This window comes from Suncus etruscus, chromosome 18, assembly GCF_024139225.1.
Source record: "Suncus etruscus isolate mSunEtr1 chromosome 18, mSunEtr1.pri.cur, whole genome shotgun sequence".
NCBI lineage: Eukaryota > Metazoa > Chordata > Mammalia > Eulipotyphla > Soricidae > Suncus > Suncus etruscus.
In genome coordinates this window covers 35,332,869-35,350,101 of record NC_064865.1, presented here as the reverse complement: position 1 = coordinate 35,350,101, position 17,233 = coordinate 35,332,869, and the positions used below count along the sequence as shown (strand labels likewise).

Below are 17,233 nucleotides of genomic sequence, written 5' to 3'. Positions count from 1 at the left end.
CTGAGTACCATTTGAAAACCCTTGCCCCCCCCCCAAAAAAAAAAAAAAAAAAAACAACCACACATAACAGCATGTTGCAGATAACCAGGCATGCAAAGACACAGAGGAAACAGAATTGCACCATTTTCCACATAAAAAGGACTTCAGGGCATAATGGGACAAGGGTACGAGCAGCAGTGGAAGGAAGATCAGGCACCCCCTCCCCACTTCATTCAAAATCCTAAGGGTCCAGAAGGAAAAGAAATCCTCTGGGGAGAATAGGAGCCTTGGAAAAGCAAGCCATGCTGAGAGATGGTCGTGGCTCTTGTCTCTGATCTATCTCCCTATTTCAGGTCATCTCTGTGAGGTTCCCCTTTGTGCCCTGAATCTGTGCCAGCCCAGACAAAAATGCCAGGCTCAGGAGGATAATGCCCACTGCCTGTGCCCTGATGGGAGTCCTGGTTGTGCACCTGCTGAGGACAACTGCACCTGCCTCCATGGGCACTGCCTGAGGTAATATCTTCCAGAACTCCCCATTGACTTCTGGGGTATGGGGTGGGCCTGCAAAAAGGACAAGGGTGTGGGAAGTGGTCAGGGGGAATGGGAAGGGATAGCCTAGTTGTAAGGGCAGCATCAATGGAAGGACTCAGTGTGGGCCCTGTCCAATGAGGAAAAGTTCATAAGCAATGGGGGGTAGAGTGGTATGGGGACAGGAAAAGAGCCACAATTTTTATGACTTGGTCATTCATCAGACAAAAATTACTAAACACATTCTATGTGGAAATACAGCTTCATGCCGACTTGGAGAAAAAGGGAGCAAATCTGAGTGCAGGGCTGTGAGACTGCTAAATGGGCTGAGCACATGCTTTGCATGCAGGAGGTCTATGATTTCTCCCCAGCACCACATGGTCTCCTAAGCTCTGCTGGGAGTGACCCTGGAGCTAAGAGTCAGGAGTAGTCCCTAAGCACTGCTAGGTGCAGCCAAAGGGAAAAAAAAAATCAAACTGGCACAAGCAGCCAGTGTTTCAGGGTTAACAGAAAGAGGTTGGTTGGGGCTGGAGTGATAGCACAGCAGGTAGATCGTTTCCCTTGCACATGGCCACCCAGGATTGACCCAAGTTGATCCCCAAAATCCCATATGATCCCCTGAGCCTGCGAGGAGAGATTTCTGAGTGCAGAGCCAGGAGTAACCCCTGAGCACCATTAGGTGTGCCCCCTCCCAAAATAAAGAAGAGGTTGGGCTGGAGAGAGAGCACAGCACCTCACCTGGTGTTATATACGGTACCACAACCCCTGCTTGGAGTCATCCTTGACACAAACCAGGAGTAAGCACTGACCACTGCCAGGTGTGCCCCAAAACAAAACAGGAGGAAACAAAGAGGTCATGGGGGACCAATGCAGGAAGACATGAAGACATGAAACCTCCTCCTCTCTTTAGGACCAGCTCCTCATGTGTGTGTGACATAGGCTGGACAGGACCAGAGTGTGAGACAGAGCTGGGAGACTGTGTCTCCCTGCCCTGTGCCCATGGGGGTACCTGCCATCCCCAGCATTCTGGCTACAACTGCACCTGCCCCACAGGGTACACAGGTGAGGCGCTCTCTACACCTTATATACCTTTCAGCTGATGGGGAGACTGGGGGAGCAGGGACGAGGGCTCCAGACTAGACACAAGCTGTGGGGAACATACGGATGTGCTGCTGCAGGTGGCATTTGGGGGAGAATGATGTGGTAAGATGAGGAAGGACAGGGGAGAAAAAGAGGGGTCCCTTCCCCAGCACTCCCCCATTTCCCACAGGACCAACCTGCAGTGAAGAGGTGACAGCTTGTCACTCAGAGCCCTGTCTCAATGGTGGTACCTGCAGCCCCAACCCTGAGGGCTACTCCTGTACCTGCCCACCAACCCACACTGGACCCCAATGCGAGTCCAGCACTGACCACTGTGCCTCTGGTGAGTCCTGGGACTGGGCCAAGGGTCACTGTGGAGATTGGTCAGGGTGTGTTTGTGCCACTGAAATAAATTTTGGGGTCACAGAGAAAGTACAGGGATGGTTAAGACACTTGCCTTGCACTTGGCTGACCTTGATTCCTGAGTCCTGCCAGAAGTGATCTCTGAGTAAGCTCTGATCTCAGCTGGGGTGGCCATAAAAAAAAAAATTAGTTGGGGACAGAGGGTGTAAATAAAATAGCATAGCACTTGCTTTATGTGTGTGAGGCTATAGACCATGGCACCTCATGGCACCTCATGGTCCCCCAAACACCACCAGGAGTTCTCAAAACAATTTTTTTAAAAAAATTAGAGAGATTGACTGGAGAGGTGGTACAAGAGGTAAGGTGTCTGCCTTGCCCACACTAGCCAAGGATGGACCACGGTTCGATCCCTGGCATCCCATATGGTCCCCCAAACCAGGAGCGATTTCTGAATGCATAGCCAGGAGTAACTCCTGAGGTCACCAAGTGTAGCCCAAAAAAAAAAAAAATAGAGAGATTACAGAGGGTAAGGCACTTGCCTTGTATGCAGCTGACTCAGGTTCAATCCATGGCACTATATATGATTCCTTGAGCCCTATCAGTTGTGATCCCTGAGCACAGAGCCAGGAGTAGGCCCTGAGTACCACCAGGTATGGCCCCTAAAACAAATATATATACATATATATATATAATTTATGTTATATATACATATATTATTCTATTTCATATATATGACACAGTGAGCTATGCTGTTTGGCCCTGTGAGCCATGTGACTGAGGTTGCAGGCCAGGTTTTAGGTGAGGAACCCAACCCCTCATAGCCTCCTCTCTCCAGCCCCCTGCCTCAACGGGGGTACCTGTGTGAACAGGCCTGGCACCTTCTCCTGCCTCTGTGCATCAGGCTTCCGGGGTCCACGTTGTGAGATAAACATCCATCCCAGCTGTGCAGACAGGTAAGACCCCTGGAGGAGGGTAGGAAGCCCCAGCCTTCCCACCTTCCTCTCCCTCTCCTCCCATTCCACACCCCAAGTCTTCTCACTCATCCTTACTTTTAGTTCCCCACCCCTGGTTGTCAAGCTCCCTCTCCACATCAACTGCCCATCCCACACACACTGTTCTCAGACCTCTCTCCTATGTCTCTGTCTTATTTAGTCCCTGTAGGAACAGAGCGACCTGCCAAGATGGCCCTCAGGGTCCCAGCTGTCTCTGCCCCGCTGGCTACACAGGAGCAAGCTGTGAGGTGAGGAGATACTGAGCCAGGTGTACATAGGGGTTGGGGGTGGGGGCAACAGGATTCCATGAAAGGAGGTTTGAAATGTCGGAACTGAGTTCTAGCCTGAGATTTGGATGGAGGTAAAAGACAGAACCCTGTTCTAGGAGAAGGGAATTCTGGGAAACAGTTTGAAGAGCTAAGAAGGGATTTACTCTAGACCTGGAAATCTAATGCTCTATTCTGCTTCACACTCTTCCCCAACCTCCCAGACTGAGATGAACTTCTGTGACCAGAAACCTTGTCCCCACAACTCCCAATGCCTGCGAACAGAGCATTCCTTCAAGTGCCTGTGTGTCCAGGGATGGAGCGGGCCTCTCTGTGACCGTCCATTGTCCTCCTGCCAGAAGGCTGCTCTGAGTCAAGGTATCAATCCAAGAATTTCCTGGGGAGCAGATGACGAGACAAAGGGTGTCCTTCTCCCTTAACCCAATCAGCAGCCACACACCACAACTATTGACCAAAAACTCCAACTGAGTCAGAGTAGCTCAGACCAAACATGATTGAACAGCTCAACATTGGGGCAGTCTGACACAGATCTACTCCCAACACCAGTCAGCACAGCTCGAGCACACAAATATCCAAGGCAACGAAGAGTACAACCATCATCAGAGATAGCTCAGTTGGGAGCAACTCAAGCCTGCCCCTACCTGACAACACAGCCTGAGGGGACAGCATTCAACCCAGCTATGCCCATTTCACCAACATCCCACCTACTTGATGCAGCTGCAAACTCCTAACTCTTCTTATTCAAGCCAGGCTTGAGGTGAGAACTCACAGGAAAGACTAGAGAGAGAGAGAGACTGATGGAAATCACTGCAGAGAACATTAAAGGGAGACTGGCTGAGGCCACTCCTTAAGCCCCTAACCTTGGAGTTCTTTCTACCTTGACACCTCTTGAAGGACAAGAAAACAACCACTTATAATTAATTCTCCAATAAGCTACAGAGGAGTCTCTCCCCATTCTGGAAGAACAAGCAGGAAAGGAAACTCCTCATGTTTTAACCTGAGAATGTTGATGGTCCTACCAGGCCTCTCTGTTCAGTGTCTGGGCTCCTAGCACTGTTCACCCCATTTAATTTTATCTATTCTGGTTTGTCTCTCTTTCTGTAGGCATAGAAGTATCTTCCTTGTGTCGGAATGGAGGCCTCTGTATGGATAATGGCCCCTCCTATTTCTGCCACTGTGCTCCCGGGTTCCAGGGCAGTGCTTGCCAGGATAGGGTGAACCCCTGTGATTCAAAGCCTTGCCAGCATGGGGCCACCTGTGTGGCTCAGCCCAATGGGTACTTCTGCCAGGTGACTGCAACCAGAGGAAAGGGTGGAGGGAAGGTGGGCTGGGATAGATGTGGGCTCCATTCATCATAGGAATGGAAAGTGGTTAGCCCTCTCCTTTTCCATCCTCCACACATTCAACCAACCACCAAGCCATGCCACTTTACCTCCTAAATATTTCTCAACTCTGTCCTTGCCCAGTTGCCCTTCAGGTCAAACTTAGTCCATAACTTGTTGCATTCCAGCTTGGCATATGCATTAGCCTCCTTTCATCACTGCCCCTTACTGGCCTCCAGAGATTCAGCCTTTGCTCTACCATATCAGAGTGTTCTGACATAGTTAAGCTGGCCTGTTACTCCCCTGTTGGCCACTCCTCTCAGAATAAAGTTCAAGTCCTGCCTGACCGAGGGCAGCCTGTCTGTCAGGCCTCATCTCTGTCCAACAACTCAAACTACTGCTAATTCCCTTTTTCTTGGGGAGGAGGGCATTTGGCATATCCCAAAATCTCAGCAAGTTACTCAAGGCTCTGCACTAAGAAATCATTTCTGGTAGGCTCAGGGGACCATATGAGATGCTGGGGATCAAACCTAGGTTAGCATTCAGCTCCCCACTGTACTGTCACTCTGGCCCAGTGCTACTGGTTTCCTATGCATCCAACCTGGCTCTTAACTCTCAGCCTCTATCCACTGTGCACTGTTTCTCGAATGATCTTTCCCACCCCTCTTCTGCTGGACATCGCTGGGAGCACATTCCTTAGCACATAGTCCCTGTGTTCTCGCCAAGTGAGTTAGGGCTTCTTTGTGGTTTGGTTCACCATGCAAGAGAAGCAAAGCCAGGACTCATGACCTCTGTACTCAGAACCATGATTTCAGACAAAAGGCATCATGCAACCAACTAACCACCATCTTTCTTCAACATTTAAATTGTTTTTTGTTTTTTTTTTTTTTTGCTTTATTAAAATTTTATTTCTTGGGGCCGGAGAGATAGCATGGAGGTAGAGTGTTTGCCTTGCATGCAGAAGGACGGTGGTTCAAATTCCGGCATTCCATATGGTCCCCTGAGCCTGCCAGGAGTGATTTCGGAGCATAGAGCCAGGAGTAATCCCTGAGCGTTGCTGAGTGTGACCCAAAAATAAAACAAACAAAAATTTTTTTATTTTTTACTTTTTTTATTTATTTTTATTTTATTGTGAACTTTTTTCATTTGGGGGCCACCCAACAGTGCTCAGGTATTAGACCTGGCTCTTTAATAAGGATTCACTCCTGATGGTGCCCAAGGGACCATATTTGGTGCCAGAGACTGAATTAGGGTCAGCCGCATGCAAGGCAAATACCTTAACCCCTATACTATCTCTCTGGTCCCCATTATGAACATTTTCAAACAAAAACAGTGCAGTCAAACCTCCAGATACTCATTATTGAGTTTGACTTCTCTCATTAAATGTCCCCCCCCAAAAAAAAGGTTTCCCAAATCTCCCTCATCTGCTTTGTACCAGCTATCTGGCCATTCTGCAGATCTTGGTAAATCCTTTTTTCTCCAGCTTCTGGGAATTCCATTCCTACATGCTATGCTCTTCTTCCCCCTGCAAGAACTAAGCATATGGTACAGACCAGTGATCCTTCCCTCATTGGCAAAAAAAAAAAATGAAACTATCAGAAAACAGCTTAAGGGCATTGATTCTGTTGGGTCACAGGCATGCATTGAATCCTAACCCTACCATCTACTTGTATGTGACTTACACAAGACATGCAGGAATCAGTTTTCTTTTCCGTAAAGTGCCACCCAGATGGGATCATCCAGATAAGGAAATTTAGGGTAGGTTTTATGAGGTTCTATATATGTCATGTAATGATCACGCAATAACTACTAGCTATTGCCCAAGCTGATTGACTCAGAATTTCCAGAAGCAGGAACTCTATTTTCTGGTATTTCCAGTGCCCCCAAACAGTGACTGGCAATACAAAGGCAATACAAAGCCTTACAATTGTGTAACCAGGAAGGAAGGTTTTAGAAAACATGGACTTGTACTTAGTGAAAATTTGCCAGTGATTATTTTGGAGGGGGGAAGAATTAGGTTTGTATTATAAAACTACGAATATCATGTGGAACTGATAGAAGAGTTAGGCTACCTATGACAATTTAATCAAGTTGATTAATGGCTTTTGCTTGAAGACTGGGACAATGCAAGCTTTTGGACTGGGTTCCTTGGAGTGTTAAATGGCTCCCTGTCCTACTCTCTTTGCCTTCAGTGTGTCCCAGGCTACAGTGGGCAGAACTGCTCGGAGAAACCTGATGCTTGTCAATCCCAACCTTGTCATAACCATGGGACCTGTACCTCACAACCTGGAGGCTTCCATTGTGCCTGCCCTCCAGGTTTTGTGGGGCTTCGTTGTGAGGGGGATGTGGACGAGTGCCTGGACCGGCCCTGCAACCCCACAGGCACAGCTGCCTGCCACTCTCTGGCCAATGCCTTTTATTGCCAGTGTCTGCCTGGACACACAGGTGAGACTAAAAATGGGACATACAGATCTCTGTGGCACAGCTGAGCAGACCCTTAAAACCTAAGCAATCCCCTCAAAGGGGCAACAGAGTCATCTTGTCTATGCCCAGTCCCTACGCCCTAGCCAAGAGAATCTGCCCCAGGATCCCTTTGACTATGCCACTGGTACTCCCAGACTATGCTAGAAGGAGAGCAGTGACTGAAGCATGTGATTTCCAATCCCACCCTGACATAGGCCAGTGGTGTGAAGTGGAGATTGACCCCTGCCAGAGCCAGCCCTGCTCCCATGGAGGGACCTGTGAAAGCACAGCAGGACCACCCCTAGGTTTCACCTGCCATTGCCCCCAGGTAAGTAAGGGCAAAGCTTTTCTCCAGTGCCCCATAAGAGTGCAAGGTGAGGAGAACCTAGAGGAGTCCTAGAGTTGGAATTATTGGAGAAAGTAGAAAGTTACCTGGCTCTGGAAAGGGGAAGGCCTCTAGAACCACTAAATCTGGGCTTGGTCTAAACCTCATTCTGAGAATCTGAATGTTCAAATTTTCTTCCACATGATTAATAACCATAGCAAACTAGCTTTACTACAATATATCCTACACTGCAAAAAATAAGTTATAGCATGAATTGAATTTTTAGAAATATGGACTGTCTTAGGGTCCTTAGGTGAAGTTGAAGTTGAATGACTTTGGTTAAATTTGGGGGGTGGGGTATGGGTGTGCATGTGTGCGTGAGAAAGAGAGAAAGCTGGAGAGAAAGAGAGGTGGGTGAGAGGGAGATGCATTGCCCATAGAAATCTTGAATTTTGGCTCATGATATTCTAACACTTAACATTTATTCTTAGAAGATAGCAATCATAAACCTGACCCAAATATTAACAATGATTAACAATAATTAACAATTATATGTCCTTTCAGAGGAAGAGAAAGTATAATCCTATCTCAAATGATTAAGATAATGTACTAGTCCCATTAATATAACCCCAGTAACTGCTAAGTCTCCTGAGAATTGGATCATGAAACTTGGCTGTTGCACACAGATATGGCTTATCTATTTTCACCACTCTGGCCTTCCTATGTGAATTATCATGGGATATTATTTTTGGGGGGTTTTTTGGGGTTTTTTTTTTTTTTTTTTGGTTTTTGGGCCACACCTGGTAATGCTCAGGGGTTACTCCTGGCTATGTGCTCAGAAGTCGCTCCTGGCATGGGGGTCCATATGGGACGCCGGGTGATCAAACTGCGGTCCATCCTGGGCTAGTGCTGGCAAGTCAGACACCTTACCTGTCGCACCACCGCGCCAGCGGGATATTATTTTAACAACTGCAAAATGATGGCCTAGATAGTTGCCGAGGTCCCTTCCAGATAGACTCCATCTAGTCCCTGGATTCTCTCTGTCTCTGTGCCTGTCTCTCTCTGTCTCTGTCTATGCTCTCTGTCTCTGTTTGCCTCATGTCTTTTGCCACACTCAGAGATTACTCCTGGCAGGCTTGTGGTATCCTCTGAGATACCGGGGATCAGACCAAGGTTGGCTGTATGCAAGGCAAACGCTACTATCTCCTCCACTCCCAGAGTTCTTTTAACCCAGGAGTTAGCTTAACAGCAGTGGGAAGAATAATAAAGTTCTCCCCTAACCTCTCTCCTCTTCTCTGCAGGGTTTTGAAGGCCCCACCTGCAACCAAAGAGCCCCTTCCTGTGGCCCCCATCACTGCCACCATGGTGGCCTCTGCCTGCCTTCTCCCAAGCCGGGTTTCCAGCCACGCTGCGCTTGCCTCAATGGCTATGAGGGCCCTGACTGCCTGACCCCACCCGTTCCCCAAGGCTGTGGGCCTCCATCTCCTTGTCTACACAATGGCACCTGTTCAGAGATCCCTGGGCTGGGGAGCCCAGGTTTTCGATGTTCCTGTCCCCCCAGCTCTCCTGGACCCCGGTGTCAAAAGCCCGAAGCAAAGGGTTGTGAGGGAAGAAGGGGAGATGGGGCCTGTGACAGCGGCTGCAGTGGCCCCGCAGGAAACTGGGATGAGGGAGATTGCTCGCTGGGAGTCCCAGACCCCTGGAAGGGCTGTCCACCCCAGTCTCAGTGCTGGCTTCTCTTCCGTGATGGCCAGTGTCATCCACAGTGTAACACTGAAGAGTGTCTGTTTGATGGCTATGACTGCGAGAAGCCTGCTGCCTGCACGTGAGCCTGAACCCCGGAAGGGCTAGGGAGGGCTGGGGGAGAAATGATGGTGAAATCGGAAGAAAGGACATTGATGCCTCTAAGTAACAATATGACCACAGGAAGTTTGCTTTGCTAAACAGCAGTAGATGGTGCTAGACAAATACAGGAAGCAGCTCTTTAGGAAGACAGGAGAAAGTGACTGAGTCTAAAAAAAGTTCAGTGGGTAAAGCACTTAGCTTGCATATGGCCAAACCACTTGTGCTCAGGAGCCTGGAGCCACTTTTGGTAGTACTTGTTAGTGATGAGGCCAGAGAGATAGTACAGTGGTAGGGCTTTTGCCTTGCACATGCCAACCCAGGTTCAATCCCCAGCATCCCATGGTCTCCCAAGCCTATCAGAAGTGGTTTCCAAATACAGAGCCACTAACTCCTGAGAACCACTAGGTGTGGCCCAAAAGACAAACCAACACACACTGCTCTAGGGGTATGTGCCTGAAGCACTGGCAAGGGGTTAATTGTTTATTGACTTGTAAGGCTGATAAGTCATTTACTGATAATAATCAATTTTTATTTCATAACAAACTTGTTTTGTCTGAGAGCCACACCTTCAAGGCTCAGGACTTACTCCTGGCTTTGTGCTCAGGAATCACTCCTGGCAGGTTTAGGGGACAATATATGATGTGGAGGATTGAACCCAGAATAGCCTTTTACAGGGTAACTGCCCTACCCATAGTACTATCTCTCCACACCCTAAAACAAATTTTTATAGGACAGGAGAGACAACTTGATGGGCTGGAGCACATACTTTGCATGCAAGAGACCAAGTTTGATACCATATGGTCCCCTGAGCAGTACCAGAAGCTGCCCCTAAGCACAATGCCAGGAGTAAATCATGAGCACTTCTGAGTGTTTCCTTCCAATTTTTTTTTTTTTTTTTTTTAGCTTTTTGTAACCCCTGAGTCGCAACCTACAGTTTAAGTTTAGAATAGGACTTAGAGTGGTTCTTAACTGGGCTACAGCCAAATCCTCTTGAAGAAGAGCAGGGGTCAGGTTTCAGTGAGGATCCTGAGTGTCCTTCTCCTCACTCCACAGCCCTGCCTACGACAAGTACTGCCGAGATCACTTCTACAATGGGCACTGCGAGAAGGGCTGCAACACCCCGGAATGTGGTTGGGATGGGGGTGACTGCAGGCCCAGAGATGGAGATGCAGAGTGGGGGCCCTCTCTGGCCTTGCTAGTCGTGCTGAGCCCCCAGGCCCTGGACCAGCAGCTACTTGCCTTGGCCCGTGTGCTGTCCCTGACTCTGAGGGTGGGACTCTGGGTGAGAAAGGATAGGGATGGCAGGGATATGGTGTACCCCTACCCTGGGGCCCAAGCTGAAGAAGAGCTACAAAGAGCCATGGACCCTTCTCATTGGGAGAGAACCCCTCAAACACAGCCTGTGGCCAAGGACACTGACTCTCTTGACACTGGGTAAGAAGGCTAGGCCAAGGGGCAGGATGGACACCAGATATGCTACCCACAGAGGGAAAGACTCTGAAGCAACAGGATTTTCTGCCTTACCGATAGGTTTGTGGTGGTGATGGGTGTGGATCTGTCCCACTGTGGCCCAGACCGCCCTGCCTCCCGCTGTCTCTGGGACCCCAGGCTCCTGCTCCGCTTCCTTGCAGCAATGGCTGCAGTGGGGGCCCTGGAGCCCCTACTGCCAGGACCCCTGCTAGAGGCCCACCCGCGTGCAGGCACTGGTGAGTGACCCTGCTGTCTCCCCTGACTTTGCTCCCAGGCCAGCTTTCAAGTCAGTAACCAACAACAGGGTAAATGTAACAGGATCATTGGACCCAAATGTTGTTTGGGAAGTCAGAGCCTCCTTAACTCCTGTCTAAATGGATCTCCTCCTGGCCCATTTGCTCTAGTTTCTTTATGTCCCTGAGCAGTTCATTCTCATCCCTCAAAGACTTCTCACAAAGTCTTGGAATTCTGGTTTATCTTCTACTAGATTGAGAGTATACAATTATTTCTGTATTGAATAGTTCATAGCATATGAATTAACCCTTATATATGCTGCTGCTTAATAAGCACTTCAACTATCAGTTCATTTAATCCCCCCAACAATCCCATGAAATAGGTGCTACTAAAATTCCTGTTTTAGGGCCAGAGAGATGGTACAAGGGTAAAGCTGATCCATGTTGGCTCACTGACACTTCATGATCCCCAAAACACCACCAAAAGGTGACTCTCGAGACAGAAGTAACCCCCTGTGAGAAGCACTGCTGAACATGGCTCTGAAACTGGATTGAAATTTCCAAATTACAATTGTGATGATAGTTCAAAGGACTGAGATACATCTTTTGTATAAAAGAACTATTGGTTAGAACCCCAGTACTATATGATACCTGAGTCATTGAGAAAAATGAAACCCCCCCCCAAATTTCCCAATCTAGAGTTAGGAAACTTAAGGCAGTAACAGGTTACCACTTTCATCCAAAAAGTCTCAGTCCTATTCAGCCTAACCAGGAATGGCATCTTTTTTGTGACTCTCTTCCACCAGTGTCTCCTAACAACCAGCTTCCCTGGCCGGTGCTGTGCTCCCCAGTGGCCGGATTGCTTCTCCTGGCCCTGGGTGCTCTTCTTGTCCTCCAACTCATTCGGAGGCGTCGCAGAGAGCATGGGGCCCTCTGGCTGCCCCCTGGGTTCACTCGCCGGTCTCAGACTCAGCCGACTACCCACCGACGCAGGCCCCCTCTGGGAGAAGACAGCATTGGCCTCAAGTGAGAGGGAAATGGGGCAGGGGAGGGGCAGGATCTTTCTAGAAAAGGTATTTATGATCAGAAGCAGTAAGAGACATTACTGCAGAAAATGAATACAGAAGGGGCTGGAAAGATAGTATAGTGGATAGGGCACTTGCTTTGCATGTGGCAGACCTGGGTTCAATCCCTGGCATCCCATATGGTCCCCAGAGCCTACTAAGAATGATCCATGAGCCCAGAACCAGGGGTAAACCTTGAGCACTGCCGGTGTGGCCACCAAAACAAAATGAACACAGAAAAAAGGGAAGAGAGTAAGGCTATTGGGAATCTTGGGAACTTTGAAGGTTATCACCCCTGTAACCTCTATTGCCCACCCTCTTTTCTCCAAGGACACTGAAATCAGAGGCAGAAGTTGATGAGGATGGAGTCATGATTTGCTCAGTTCTTGAGGAAGGAGAGCTATGCCAGGTGAAACCACCAGAACATCTCAGTGAGAGGGGTTGAAGGACAGATAGGTCAATTATCTTCTTCATTAACACTTACTCTGATTCCCAAGGCTGAAGAAATGGCCTCCCCCTCCAAGTGCCAGCTCTGGCCTCTGAGTGGTGACATCTGGGAGCTCCCCCAGGAAGCCATATTGACTCCTCCCCAGGAATCTGAGATGGAGATCACTAACGTGGACACCTGTGGACCTGGTATGTGAGTCAACCCAGGCCAAGGAAATGAAATCACCCTTTGACCCTTTGCAAAGCAGAGCATCCTTTGTAACAGAACTGAAGGAACTAATGTTAAAATTAGTGCCTGATGGGGCCCGGAGAGATAGCACAGCGGCATTTGCCTTGCAAGCAGCCAATCCAGGACCAAAGGTGCTTGGTTTGAATCCCGGTGTCCCATATGGTCCCCCATGCCTGCCAGGAGCTATTTCTGAGCAGACAGCCAGGAGTAAACCCTGAGCAATGCCGGGTGTGGCCCAAAAACAAACAAACAAACAAACAAAAAACAAAAACAAAAAAAAATTAGTGCCTGAGAATAGTGATTCTTGGTGCCAGAGTATTAATATAGCGGGTAGGATATTTGCCTTGCACAAAGCTGACCCAGGTTCAATCTCCAGTATCCCATCTGGTCACCCAAGGTCTCCAAGAGTGAAAAAGACAGAAGTGAAGTGACTGAAGACAGAGCCAGGAGTGGCCCACAGACAAAAAAAAATAGAATAGTGATTAACATCACCCTGGGACTTACTAGAAAAGCAAATTCAGGACCAAGGGAATAGCTCAGAGGGCTGGAGTGGATGTGCATTTGTGGATTCATTCCCCAGCACATGGTCCCTTCAACACCTCCAGGAGAGAACTCTTCCCAAACATAAACAGGGACCAGAGCGGTGGCACAGAGCGGTAAGGCATCTGCCTTGCCGGTGCTAGCCTAGGATGGGCTACAGTTTGATTCCCCGGCTCCCCAAGCCACAAGCGATTTCTGAGCACATAGCCAGGAGTAACCCCTGAGTGTCACCAGGTGTGGCCCAAAAAATAAACAAACAAAAAACCCAAAAACAAAAAACAAATTCTCGGCTCTACATCAGAGCTATAGATTCAGAATATTAGGAAGTCAATGTTTTAATAAATTCTCCAGGTATATTTGGTCCAGATTGAACCTTGAAGTTGCCTGACATATGGCCAATGTGGGTTCAATCCCCAGCAGTTCAAATGGAGTCCCCAAGCCCCACATGGAGTGATCCCTGAGCATAGAGCCAAGAATAAACCCTGAGCATAGCCAAGTGTCCCCAACCCCTACCAAAAAAAGGAAAAAATAAGATTGAAACTTGAGAACCACCATCCTAGAATGTTCGAAAATTAGGGAGCTGAAATGATAGCACAACAGTAGGGCATTTGCCATGCACGTGGCAGACCCGGAATGGACCTGGTAGTCCTGGTAGTCCTCTGAGCCTACCAGAAGCAATTTCTCAGTACAGAGCCAGTAATAACTCCTGAGAACAGCCAGGTATGGCCCCAAAACAAAACAAAACAAAAAAATTAGGCTTGCTTGGCTCCTTTTATAAATAAACTGAAAACCAGAGTAAAATCACTTTCCTAAATTCACATATAATCAAGGCCCAGAGATGGTCTTCCCAACACCTCGGGTTGTGACTCTCCCTAAGCCTTAAATGTATCCATATACATCCACCCTCAGTGAGGTTCTATTACTTATTACTTGCCTCCCATTCTTCATGTCATGCACAGGTAGAGTGACGCCCCTGATGTCAGCAGTCTGCTGTGAGAAAGAGGAATCCAGAACCATCCAGGGGGCATGGCTGGGAAGCCCTGAGCCCTGGGAACCTCTGCTAGGAGAAGGGGCCTGTCCCCAGGCTCATACCACAGGCACTTCGGAGACCCCCCTACACTTGGCTGCCAGATTCTCTCGGCCAACAGCTGCCCGACGCCTCCTTGAGGCTGGAGCCAACCCCAACCAACCAGACCAGGCTGGGCGCACTCCCCTTCACACAGCCGTGGCTGCAGATGCTCGGGAGGTCTGCCAGGTCAGTGCACAGTGAAATCACTAATAGGAACACGGGCAAACCCACAATGCAGTTGGCAAAAACATTCCCTAGAGTTTGGCACAAAATTATTCCCTAGAGAATAATTGGGACCTGAGTGGGGAACAAGAATAGATAGGTTGGGGCCGGCGTGGTGGCACTAGAGGTAAGGTGTCTGCCTTGCCAGCGCTAGCCTAGGACGGACCGAGGTTCTATCCCCCAGCCTCCCATATCGTCCTCCCAAGCCAGGAGTGACTTCTGAGCGCATAGCCAGGAGTAACCCCTGAGCGTCACCGGGTGTGGCCCAAAAACCAAAAAAAAAAAAGGATAGGTTGGGAGTTGGTTAAAAGTATGAAAGGCAAGGCTAGAGATATAGTACAGCAGGCAGGACTTTTGTCTTGTATATGGTCATCCTGGGCTCAATTTCCAACACCCCGTATGGACACCTAAGTCCTGCTAGATGCGATCCTTCCATGCAGAGTCCATAGTAAGCCCTGTCAGTATGCACCCCCTAAAAGAAGTCTGAGAGGCAGAATCTGGAGGAGAAAGTACAGTAGGTAAGACACATGTTTTGCGTGGGACTGACCCAGATTCAATTATCAGCATCACATGAAGCCCTGCAGCACAGCCAGGAACAACCCTGAGCACAGCCAAAATAAACTGGGTGTGTCCCCAGAAAAATAAAGTATGGCCAGGGAAGTGGGGTAAATGGTAAAGTACATGCTTCCAATTTCTGAGATCTTAGGTTCTATGCCCAGTACTGTAAAAATAAATATATAAATAAAACTAAGGCTAGGGAGAAAACTCAAAGGGCTGGACCACATGTTCCCCCCTTCCCTGAACCTTAAGTGAAGCCCTGGAAGCTACTAAAAACTTCCTGGATCATGCTGGTCACCCAGGACCACTGGCTGGAGCACCTGTCAAATCCAGCACTGCCAAATTTTGTTGTTTTTGCTTTGGGACACACCCAGCAATGCTCAAGGGTTACTCCTGACTGCACTCCTTGCGGTACTCAGGGAACCTATGGGGTGTCAGAGATCTAACCCAGGTTGGCCATATGTACAACAAACGCCCATCATATCCACTGTACCATCACTCTGGCCCCAAAGTTTTTTTGTTTTTTGGGCCAAACCCAGTGATACTAAGGGCTTATTCTTAGGTCTGCAATCAGGAAATACTCCTAGCAGGGGACCATACGGGATTCTGGGGATGGAACACAGGTTAGCCAAGTGCAAGGCAAAAACCCTACCACTGTACTATCTTTCTGGCCTCATCACTAACAAGTATTATCAGAAGTGACCCAGGCTCCTGAGCATAATAGGGTAGCCACCCACAAAAGTATTAAGGAAGGGCTGGAGCGATAGCACAGCAGGTAGGACTTTTGCCCTATACACAGCCAACCTGGGTTCTAACTCTGGCATCCCATTTGGTCCACCAAGCCTGCCAGGAATGATTTCTGAATGCAGAGCCAGGAGTAAACCCTGAGCATGTAGCCTAAAAACCAAAACCAAACTAAAATAAAAATATTAAGAGGGGATGTGGTTCAATAAAGCACTTACCATGTGAGACTCTGGGCTTAATTCCAAGCACAGACCCCCAATGACATAAAAAGTACTGAGGTATTTCGGACTGAAATGCATACTTTGCATGGAGGAGGCCTCCGCTGGATCCCCAGCCCCAGATGGGCCCCTGAGAGCCACTGGGAGTATCCCCAGAACACCATGCTGATTTGGCCTGTACACACATATAAAAAAGCATAACAACCAAAATAAGCGTGATACATCAGAGCTATAGTTGTCTATGATATAACCGACATCATTGATCCTCTCTGGGGCCCCAGATCCTACTCCGAAACAGACAGACTTCAGTGAATGCCCGGACAGAAGATGGAACCACAGCCCTGATGCTGGCTGCTAGATTAGCAGTAGAGGACCTGGTTGAAGAACTGATTGCAGCTCAAGCAGATGTGGGGGCCAGAGATAAATGGGGTATGGATCTGTAGTCTGATAAGGCTTAAGGTACAACTCAACAAGGAACAGCTAAGGAACCAAGTGGGGACTAAGGCATCCCGGGCTAAATTTATGCTTCAAATGCAAAAACATAAGATCCTTGAGTCGACCCTTAGTCACACATACACATCCCACACACCCAGCCCAATGGGAACCAAGGCCGGGAAAGAGTGCATGAGTCGGCAGGGAGGGGTCTGGGGTAAAAGGCCTTCTCCCGGTCCCACCGACCCCAGAACAATGCCCATTGTCCCTCCTCGGTGATGTCACCCAGGGCAATGCTTCCTGATGGCAGGCGGTCACCCCAGTAACGCTTCCTCCTCTGAGGCACCCGGCGGGCTCCAACAGCTTTTCCCCCCCAAGAACAGATCCCTTGGGAAACCGGAACCCTGGCGTCTGGCACCCCCAGCCTCGGACTAACAACCTGGCATCGTCCCGTCCCCTTTCTAGGAAAGACCGCGCTGCATTGGGCCGCCGCAGTGAACAACGCCCGGGCTGCCCGCTCCCTTCTCCAGGCCGGTGCTGATAAAGATGCACAGGATGGCAAGGTTAGATGGGGGAGCGGGTTCGAACACCCATCCCTAACCCCAGTGGCCAAGAGGCGTGGCCAGAACTCTAGGGGCGTGGCCATAAATCAAGGGCACCCGAGGGGCGGGGTCAGAAATCAAGGGGTTTGGTCAGCAGTAAAGGAGGCGTGATTAGCTATCAGGGGCGTGGTCAGAAGCCAATGTGTGGGGCCAGAAATCGAGAAGTGTGACCAACAGTTACGGGGCGTGGCTAGCAACCAGGAGCGTGGTCAACAGTCAAT

General features: G+C 49.0%; 1 protein-coding gene across 1 annotated transcript in view; it reads left to right on the top strand.

Moving 5' to 3' along the window:
- NOTCH4 (notch receptor 4) overlaps positions 1–17,233 on the top strand; it is a 29,557-nt gene that overhangs the window by 11,448 nt on the left and 876 nt on the right. Inside the window, exons 12-29 of the mRNA XM_049764680.1 lie at positions 333–492; positions 1,424–1,569; positions 1,778–1,930; positions 2,786–2,903; positions 3,103–3,190; positions 3,433–3,586; positions 4,334–4,518; positions 6,744–6,996; positions 7,230–7,342; positions 8,641–9,164; positions 10,238–10,618; positions 10,715–10,890; positions 11,694–11,913; positions 12,282–12,360; positions 12,449–12,587; positions 14,127–14,422; positions 16,260–16,407; positions 16,876–16,973. Coding sequence (XP_049620637.1) covers positions 333–492; positions 1,424–1,569; positions 1,778–1,930; positions 2,786–2,903; positions 3,103–3,190; positions 3,433–3,586; positions 4,334–4,518; positions 6,744–6,996; positions 7,230–7,342; positions 8,641–9,164; positions 10,238–10,618; positions 10,715–10,890; positions 11,694–11,913; positions 12,282–12,360; positions 12,449–12,587; positions 14,127–14,422; positions 16,260–16,407; positions 16,876–16,973 — 3,431 coding nt within the window. The remainder of the gene's footprint in view (positions 1–332; positions 493–1,423; positions 1,570–1,777; positions 1,931–2,785; positions 2,904–3,102; positions 3,191–3,432; positions 3,587–4,333; positions 4,519–6,743; positions 6,997–7,229; positions 7,343–8,640; positions 9,165–10,237; positions 10,619–10,714; positions 10,891–11,693; positions 11,914–12,281; positions 12,361–12,448; positions 12,588–14,126; positions 14,423–16,259; positions 16,408–16,875; positions 16,974–17,233) is intronic.